At 36.4% G+C, this 9,720-nt stretch overlaps 1 protein-coding gene across 2 annotated transcripts; it reads right to left on the bottom strand.

The window, feature by feature from the left end:
• Window positions 1–3,327: 3,327 nt before the first annotated feature.
• Window positions 3,328–7,536, bottom strand: cyb5b (cytochrome b5 type B). 2 transcript variants are annotated; one of them, XM_031846493.1, is made up of 5 exons: window positions 7,064–7,536; window positions 6,112–6,240; window positions 5,180–5,206; window positions 5,041–5,072; window positions 3,328–4,792 (listed from the first exon to the last, which is right to left on the bottom strand). In XM_031846493.1, exons 1-5 carry the CDS (start codon window positions 7,259–7,261, stop codon window positions 4,699–4,701), a joined length of 480 nt encoding a protein of 159 aa, XP_031702353.1. In that variant the 5' UTR covers window positions 7,262–7,536; the 3' UTR covers window positions 3,328–4,698. The 2 variants fall into 2 exon arrangements, with proteins under 2 accessions (XP_031702353.1, XP_031702354.1); XM_031846494.1 differs by having other exon boundaries at window positions 3,328–4,789.
• Window positions 7,537–9,720: the final 2,184 nt, after the last annotated feature.

The raw sequence follows: 9,720 nt of genomic DNA, 5'->3' as shown, positions 1-9,720 counted from the left end.
TTATGGATGATCTATGAAATAAAGCATTATGCCTTTGAAGTGTGTCTTCACTTAGTCAGTTCAGAATTTACAAATACATAATTTGAAAAGAATAAATGAAATTAAAGTGAAAAGTCTTCACTATCAGCTGTATGAAAATGCTCTGCCGTTTGTTCTGCTGTTCTCCACATTACTAAATAACAAAACAGACCTGTCAAAGGAACCGTGGAGAGCAGTGTAACTTACTCATAGTACCTGAGTTGTTCTTCTGCAGCATGACAGCATGCTGCTCTGCCTTGTCAGACAAAGCGTGGTTTGCTTCCAGTCAACATCTCAGCTTTAGTGTGCTCTGGTATATCTGGGGGCAGGTGTGTTGTGGTCTGCAACGCTTGTAGATGCTGTTGTTGATTTGTTTTTCTGAAGATTGAATTGGAAAGCAAAATTCCTAGCAGTTCATGCTTGAGCAATTTAATACAGTAATGCAATTCTAATATAGAAATGGAAGTTTGGTTTGTTTCACATGCCCAGGCTGTTTTATAGTAGACCACATGGTGTGTAGTAGTAGGCCGTAGCATGTGTTTTTTTGGAGTAGACAGAATAATTTGATTTGAATGTAGTGCCTAGTCTACCGTTGTTACATTCGGTATTATACATCTGAAAAGAGCACATTTCCAACATCATACACTACAGAGATTAGATGACCAATAAACTATTGGAACAGCGGAATGTTCATTTACATTACTAAACAATCTGGGTTTGCTATACCATGCACATACATTTGACATGTTGTTGGATTTTGGTAATGTTTGCTGTCAGTGTTCACTTTCTTCAGTTTTACATCTGATGAAGTGTTTTATGATGAATCGCTTGAATTGGATTATGCAAATTACCGCCTACCAGTGCCATGTTGGATGAAAGGTTGAGCCAGGGGTACAGAGCTAAGTAACATTGAAATTAATCAGAAGATGAGAATATAATGCTTCGACATCAGAATAATGGATTGGTATGAATTTAAAGTATGCCTCATGAATAACAGGTCTATATATATATATATATCTATCTATCACAAAACTAGTTTTGCAAAGAATGGTTAGAAAGAAACGAATCATGACAGACACTTCCTTAATACGTGTGACTATATGGTCTGCTAATTAGTAATGAAATATTCATATAAGGCAGGTGTAAATACATGGGCCAAGTTTAATTTGCTCAGGTGTATACATTTTAAAGCTTTACATTTTGACATTATTTGTACTGATATTCAGGATATATTTTTCATTAACTCATTGTGTGAGCAGAGCCCCAGGCTCAGCAACGTGACTCGGCAGAAATGTTGACATTTTTTCCAAAGTGAATGTACTCCTTTCACGGGTCTAAATCCTTTAGAAAAAGGTGGGGATGTTTTTATTGTGAAAGGTTAGCGTTAGCGTTTTAGTAAACCTTTTAGGCAGTTGTCAACGCTGCAAAAACTCTCTCAGGATTTCCTCTGCAGACAGAAGATTTGACACTGACATTGGTTGTTTCTGTGTGCCGCTGTCTCTGCTACCATGGTATTTCTGTACGCAGGAAAACAAAGAAGGAATTCAATTTGAACAACATTTCAAGTAAAACAAATGAGACTAAGTAATCCACATATAGGTGACTTTTTGGACTAAGTCAATCCACCAATCGGGCATATTGTTTGTTCCTACAGCATCCGTAAGTGTTTTTCCAGCCATTGGTGATTTTTGCTGAACAGGTCTCCCGGGACACTGGAGTGTTGTCCATTAGCAGCCTCAGCTCTCCTTGAGGATGACTGCTGATAGAAATGACAGGCGAAAATGTCTTTAATGAGTTTTAGGACACAAACTGAGAGAACTTCTGCCATTTAGATCCAACACATTTCTAAAACATTCCTTACTTTGGCTTACTATACAAAACATAGGCAGGGGTGCAAAAACAGTCCAGATATGTTTTTTCAGTATTTTGTCTCCAGACATTATTTCAAATAATCTGATTGTCTTTATCAGCACCACACTGTCACAGTAATAATGTTTCAGGTGTTTTTTTTCATCATTGCATAATGTATTTGCCACCATGTGTGACAGCATTGTTTATTGAGTTTACTGCTGGTCCATGCCCATGAAAACCTGGAGATAAACATGGCAGTATTCTGCGAAGAATTTATTAGTTTGTGCACAAGTTGGATTAACCATTTTAATATATAATTTTAATATATATTTTCGCTGTTTCCGGTAAAGGCCAAATGACACAACTGACATGCAACATCTTGAGGTTGTAGTGCCACCCTGTGTTAATATTAAGTAAGGCATGACAAAATCCAATACATCAATAAATGTATAATTATTTCTGACTGGTTGTGGTGGTGCTCGGAGGAAATGCTCATTTTATTTTATTGCATGAGTATATTATTTAAGATTTTTCCACGTTTTTTAGTTGCTAAAATTGAGGAGTTGATGCACATTCAAGATAAGTAATAAATGTAATATTAGTCTTATTTTATTTTTTAGATTAACTGAAATGCTTTATTCTATTTAAACAATGAATCAATTTTTGTAACGAGAGGACATCCAGCTCTTGATACATCCCGTCTGATTATATTAGAATGCATCAATGGGTGTTGATTTGTGCTTTCTGCAGTTTGCTGTTTGCTGTTCATGGGCACTCTGCACTGTGAGGGCTCTTGTGGACGATGCAGATGGGAAGTCTTTAATTTCAATCGCTGCTTCCTGCTCCCCTCCACAAAACAAGTAGATGAAGGGAGCAGGCATATACCGACTCAAATCAGTGCACAAGTGCATAACCACATTATCAGCTAGGCTACATTAATGCCATTGTTACAGTGGTTACATTTTAATTTGGATTATTCAGTCATTGCGCTTTGTCGCTCACTTCCCTGTAAAGCATGACAAGTAGACCGACTTTAATTTTTCGCTATTATAGATTTGTTACCATGATAGTACAAATATAGAAAGAACATGTGCAGCTGTTGCCCCAACTACTCTGTATTTGTGTTTGGGCTTATTCCTTGTTCCCAGCATCATTTCTTAACTTGTTTTCTAAATGGCCTCAACAATAATAGACAGACTTTTGTCTTTTGAGAGCCTGCTGCACAGTTCAGAAGCTGACTACCAGCAATTAAATGTATGTTAAGATCAGAAGTTAGTTTGTCTGTCCTCTCTGGCTAGCACACCTATCATTGTTTTCTAGATTGCCATTTTAGTTTTGTTTTTTTGTATGTTGTATTTGTATGACAATTGACACAAGCAGAGAGGGCATTTTAGAAAGGACAGTTAACTAAACAGATATTGTCAAGAGTGATAACAAATAAGTAGCACACCATTTATACATCTTTTGAAAGATTCATTTTATTCAAAGAGACTTTGAATGACAGGAAATGACAATTGAAATGCAAAGAGATGGCAAATATCTATTAAAGCCAACCAACAAAATTGAAATCTGCAAGTTATTTTGTAGTGACATGTAAAAATAGCAAGTTATATTCAGTGTTGAATGTTAATAGGTCGGTGGTAAGTGGACTTACAATTGTTATGTCTTTGTAGTTTGAAAATGCTTGTTTCAATAGTCATGGGAAATAAAATCAAAGGAGTGATTTTAGAAATGCTTTGCAAAGATTTATTTATCATTGCATATTTAACATTACCAACAGCAACCTCGAGAATTAAAGATGTTGAGTAACTAAAGTAGATTAAATAGATATGCTCTGTGGCCTGAAACACACACACCAGACTTCACTGAATACAATTCAAACCCTCTGACAGCTGCAGTACCTCTCACCCAAAACATACAATTAAGACGCATTCAAATGAAACATGGTTATGAAAAAGCACCAGTTAAAAACAAATAAATGGTTCTTCTTTCAAGGGTATTCACTCATCATTCATTGTCAGCTATTCTATGTAGGTAATACAATATTACTGTATTACATACATTGATTTATATTGATATGGTTCAGGCAGTTTGAACTTTTACACAAATTCTCGATGACAGAACTGTAGAAAAATGTGACAAATCAGAACAGATTCTAACTTAAACACTGACACCATATAACTAACTTAAAAGAAAAAGAATATGACACTGCAATTACATAATGCATTAATAACCAAGTAATAAATGCAATCAAGCAATTTTAAACCAGAAAACTGCTGTAAAGAGTGACTGGACTAACTCCTGATTCATATTGTAAGGTAGCAGTAACATTTTTCACTTTATTACAACAAAAATAATGCATTGGGAATTATTATACAGTGTAAAAAGTAGAATGGTACCGGTCAACTATCACCATTCTGCATACTAACGTCAACATTAAATGAATCAGTGAAATGATGGTGCATGTATACAGGCAGGTAAAATAACCGTTTTTCTGAGCAGGCAAATGGGTAATCAAAGTATTGACAATTGGGTCAAATGCATATGCAACTTTAAGTTAAGAACGGCATTAATGACAACAGGCAGTAACAAAGAAATGCAAAGAAACTGAAGGCAGACAATTTAATAAAGTTCTTGCCCAACCTTGTCTGTCTGGTGCACTCTATGAAGATGGACAAGGACAAAAGCACTTTATCAAATTGCTCACCTTCTGTTCCTGTTGCAGAGGATGCAGACACTCCTAATTGTGCGCGTCAGTGTGAGGAGGTTTTTGGTCAAACATTTCAAGGCCTTCAGATGAAAAGAGTGAGATGAAAACAGCATGCCAGCTCAGGAAGACTTGTGTTCAGACAGGTAGTAGCGATACAAGATACCAACGACAGTTGCTGCAATAGCAAGTATCAACCATGTCGTCCAGGAGCTGCTGGAAAGAAATAATGTATTTTTTTATATATAAATTATATATTATTATTGCCCATCGCGTCTTTTTAATTTGCAACTATCAGTGTTGATATTGATCATTTAAATCAATCACATTTAACCATTTGCAGAAATTAAAAAAACACTTTATAGTTTGTTTGATCTCCATATTTACAAGGATTCATGCAAGTGAGCAGAATAATTAGCAGTAAACAATGAGTCTGACACACGATGTTCATCATGACGACTCACCTGGACTCTCCTGAGTTCGAGATATTTTCATCCTGTAGCAGACAAATAGGACTCAAATTAGAGATCTATATAATTTAGCCACAAACCAAGATCTTTGTATTGTCTTTGTTAATTCTGTTTCAATGACTTTGCTGCTTACCGTCGCATTTTCCTTTTTTCTGTCATCCTGCAAAGAAAATCAATAAATCTTAATTTGATGACAGACAAATTACACTCATAACCAAGCCAACAATTAAAATCAAAGTCAATTTATTAGTCCGTAGTTGGTCAAAAATCAGATGTATTCATATTAATTACTAGTTTAATATTTACAACTGTTGACAAAATCTAAAAATAAAGTAGTCAGCCGGAATAATATCAGTTCTCACTGCAGAAATCAGTCCCTGGAGAGCCAGAGCAATAATCAGACCGCCAGGAATGTTTCCACTCAGCAGTCATGAATCTTGTAATTTATATGTTATTAATCTGTATACGCTGATCGTTGCAAAGCTGTGTGTTGGAAAAAAACATAGCAAAACCAGTGATATAGCAACATGAAACTTAACTAAAACACTATTGGGGGCCATGCAAAAAAAAACCTACTAAATGAGAAGAAATGTGCTGCTATCACAATTACACAGTAGTTATCTTCAGTATTACTATCCAACTATACAATATTATTAAAAAAATTACTGAAAGAATCAGACATGGTATACTTTCTACAAAGCCTTGATAAAACACAATTTAGCTAAAGTAAAGTTTGAAATTTAAAACTATCTTTGAATGTTCAACACTCTGTTTTTGTCTCATCCTACTATGCTGCACAGTTCCCAACATTTGCATTTGATTGAATGTCATCGCCCTCAATTTGCTAATAAGCATGTGATCCCCAAATTGTTTTCACGGCACCAACTTGTGACTCCGAGCAACTTTTGTGAAACAAATGGCTTCTTTTTTTCCTCGAAGCGATTTGGTGACGCTGATTACTCTGCTTGTTTAACGTCAGTATTTGACCGAGGGATATGGACACCATGAAAAGATACTAGAGGCAGGGAATCGGGTCCTTCAGAGCCAACAGAGACCTGATCTTACCATGTGGAGCTCCCCAAGATAGTACTGCAGGAGCAGCTCCCTGGCATCTGTGGAATGTCCCACGTCCTCAAAGCTCTCTGTGGCGTCAGCACCCGCCTGCTCTAGCAAAACCTCCTCGCCTCCCGGATGCTGAAATACAAATACAAGTGTTGAACTTGTCAATTTACTTATATTCAACACACTCTGAATATCATACAGGGGTTTTATAATGCTTCATTAGCCTAAAGAAATGAAAAAAACACTTGAAATCACAGGCAAATTTATGAAATGCACCAATATGATCAATCAGTTATGGAAAGTAACTAAGTACGTTCAAGTTCAAGTCTGTACTTGCGCATTTTGAGATGTATAACTGTACTAAAGATTTACATGCCTCTACAATAGACAGCTAAAGCTGCCAGTTACCTTACAGATTGTGAAATACTGTACATACGTCCACCTTCTAAAAACTATGAATTACTTTAAGTTAACATCACAAGTTGAATAACTAAAAATTAGCTCCACTGCAAGCAGCTCCAGTATTAAATTATTAATGACTTTTTATTATAGAATTAACATATGATGTTAAAACTCTGAAAAGCAAAGTTTGCATATCGAGTAACTTCCATATGAATCATGATACAGGTAACGTTAAGTTATAGTCATATTATTGAGTTTACAACTTAAAAAGCACGTGAACGTGTGTAGTTACTCCTTAAGGATCAAATAGTATGCAGGTATATCATGCATCTGTACTTAGAAGCAACAATAACATTAACTTATGACAAGCTTTGGCATCAACATCAGTTAGGTAACGTTAGCTACTCGTTTATGCAACGTTCCAGAATTCCAGGAAGTCATTTTAGCCGAAATAGCTAACGTTAGGTTAACCAAAGACTTCGCCAAAGCGCACACTTAAAATATGACCGAAATAGTTGCTACCGGTTTGCAGAAAGTGTTTCTTATTTCTTACCTCTTCGAGGAAACTTGTGATGTCATAGACTTTGTCGTGTACGATGAGCCAAGAGTCACTGCTCATGCTATGCAGTCTTATTTCTTCTAACGTGTAATATTTTACACCACCTTCTGTTTCGCCGTTTTCCTCTGTATTGGTGTTATTAGCGGATCCACTACCCGTGTGAGTGGGGTCTTCACTAATTTCCTCACCCATTCTAAATAGTGTAAATAACCCTTATGTCACTTTTAACCGACAAAGCTAACGTTAGCTTCTGAGTTCCGGGTGTGCGTGTAACGCTAGCTAGCAAACGTTACGTCTAAAGTCAGTTTGCACCCCGTTCGAATGAGGTTAGTTCTGCTCAAATAAAGCTGCTATTGACACCGTAGAGGCGAGATGACTTAAACGTCAGTATTACCACACTAATGGTGAATTGCGGGATAGAAAAAGTCCGTAAACCGGCACATCAGTAGACATGTGAAACCGACCAATGACATGCATGTCGCTTAACTATGAGTCGCAAACACGTGGACTGACCAATGAAGTTGTGACATTTTGATTCGCCTCCACTCCGGTGACGAATCAAAATGTACCACGTGATGATCATGAGACTTGGAAATTTGCAAAGGTTGTCAACTGTGCGTTGTGGTTGCGCATACGAATCTTTGTATGACATAACGTTTCTTTTTTATATCTTTTTGTTTGACAATCTTTGTTTTGGCACAATGTGGGATATAATGATTAATATAAGATGTGTTATAATTGAAATAATATTCCTCTTGTAACTCTAGACCAAAAAACGAGTATGGAAAATAGTATAACACAATTTAGAAAGCCAGAAAAAACAGCATATCTTTATGTCATTTAAATTAAATGACATAAAGATATTATGTTTTTTCATTTTCTGATGCAACATTAATGGAGCATGTCTAATGTTGCATGTAGACATGCTCCATTAATGTTTTCATTCAGAAAATTAATTACAATTAACTAAAATTAGTTTCTTCAGTGTTCAACTATTCATATTATTTGTGAACTCAAACGTGAATAATCAGTAATACAGAAAATGTCCTTGTTTGTAGGCCTACAGCCCTAGGCAAAAAAATTAAACTTTGGTAATTACATATTTTTAATAATGGGAACTTTATGTATTGATGTGCGTCTTACTGTGTTCATTGAAAGCCTGTGAAGCATACAATAGTGATGAACAGAAATATACTTTGCCAATTGTTCATCATATATTTCACATGTAAAGTCTGGATTTCATCACATTTAGGTGTATATAATGCTTTCAGGAGACTTAAGTCTAATTGTCTCAGGAGACACTGAAAAAAAGACAATATTTTCAGTAAGCAGCATAAACTTTGGTCTGACAAGCCCATCTGATAAAAACATATCTCATGCAACAGCAGCAAAAACACTTGTTGGTTGTATAATGCTCAAACCCTGTCACCTGTCACCTGTATACCTCTGTACACAAGGTTACACGGTTATTTAATATCATTGTACAACAGGCCTGTGCAACAAAATGCAGTTTTTAGTCCCATTTTGCGTCATAAGAAAAACACAAACTGATACTTCTGTATCTCTTGCCAGATAGCAGCCATGGTTGGTGTTGTCTTTTAATACAATTTCCAGTCTTCTCAGACACCTCTTGTTACCAATATCATTGATGCTTAGTAGACGGGTACCGGTGAGTACCCCTGTTCTGGGCTGTGCACATCCCATGCCAGTTTGTAATGTTTCCAGTTAGGATGGTTTCTGTTGATCCCTTGTGAAAGTTAACAAGAACTTGGCACAAAAATCCTATACCCGCTTTGCATGAGTCTTTTAATGCTGAAATAAAGAATACCAAAAACCAGGGGTTGTCTTTTGAGTATTTATTCTCTGTGCAGAGAAGGTTCAATCATCACAACAGAATGTGTACAGTCTCAGTGTAAAGTGAACGCGCTTTCTTTATACAGAAAGAGCACAAAGTGTGGGGGCCAATGTTACAGACATTTTGGTCTCAGACTGCTAAAAACAACAATGAAAAACAAACGGCCAGCAAGCAAAACTAGTGGCCAGATGGCCTTGGCGCTGAAACATTCTCATACAACATAGTTACAGTTATCTTTGTGAAGGCAAGGGTGAATTCTCATTTGCAACAACAGCAAGATACATTTAAGCACGTACGCTAACACAAAGGGTGAAGGTCTACTGAGTTCACAGCAAAAGTACAAGCACTTAAGCATTTACACAATATACTAAGTAGACATTTACCATTACAGCAGTTAGCTGCATTCCAAATCAAATATTTTTTCTTTTTACATTTTGCACATACTGCAGCTGCCCTTAGAAAGTATGTACTGTTGCATGCAGTATGCATTCAGTTGTGACACACTACTTCATTACAACAATGCACCTTGAACTTTGACCTACTTGCTCATATATCTGCTGCGCAAAGGATTATGGGTCAGAATAGCCAGAAAAGCATGTTGGTTTGCACACTGCAAAATGTGACTGGATGCAGTAGGACATACTGGTATTTTTAGAATACTACATTTCACATGAGCTGCGTTCGGAATTGCAAACTTTTTCTTTTTACTTTCACACTGTAGCTGCCCACAAGAACTTAGAAAAAGAGAATCCGACTGCACTTACGAGCTACAAAATGATGATGCAATGGTGGATGT

Source organism: Anarrhichthys ocellatus, unplaced genomic scaffold (assembly GCF_004355925.1).
Source record: "Anarrhichthys ocellatus isolate YVR2014 unplaced genomic scaffold, GSC_Weel_1.0 scaffold6, whole genome shotgun sequence".
NCBI lineage: Eukaryota > Metazoa > Chordata > Actinopteri > Perciformes > Anarhichadidae > Anarrhichthys > Anarrhichthys ocellatus.
Note: the sequence above shows the minus strand (reverse complement) of the source record. Positions and strands in the feature narration are given on the sequence as shown.

What these genes read in the sequence shown, in the direction of transcription:
- cyb5b (XM_031846493.1), bottom strand. Translation starts at nt 7,261, where the DNA reads ATGGGTGAGGAAATTAGTGAAGACCCCACTCACACGGGTAGTGGATCC. An exon ending in ATCTTGGGGAGCTCCACATG is followed by an intron (nt 5,207 to 6,111) that starts GTAAGATCAGGT and finishes TTTTCTTTGCAG; the next exon opens with GATGACAGAAAAAAGGAAAA. An exon ending in GAAAAAAGGAAAATGCGACG is followed by an intron (nt 5,073 to 5,179) that starts GTAAGCAGCAAA and finishes TGTCTGCTACAG; the next exon opens with GATGAAAATATCTCGAACTC.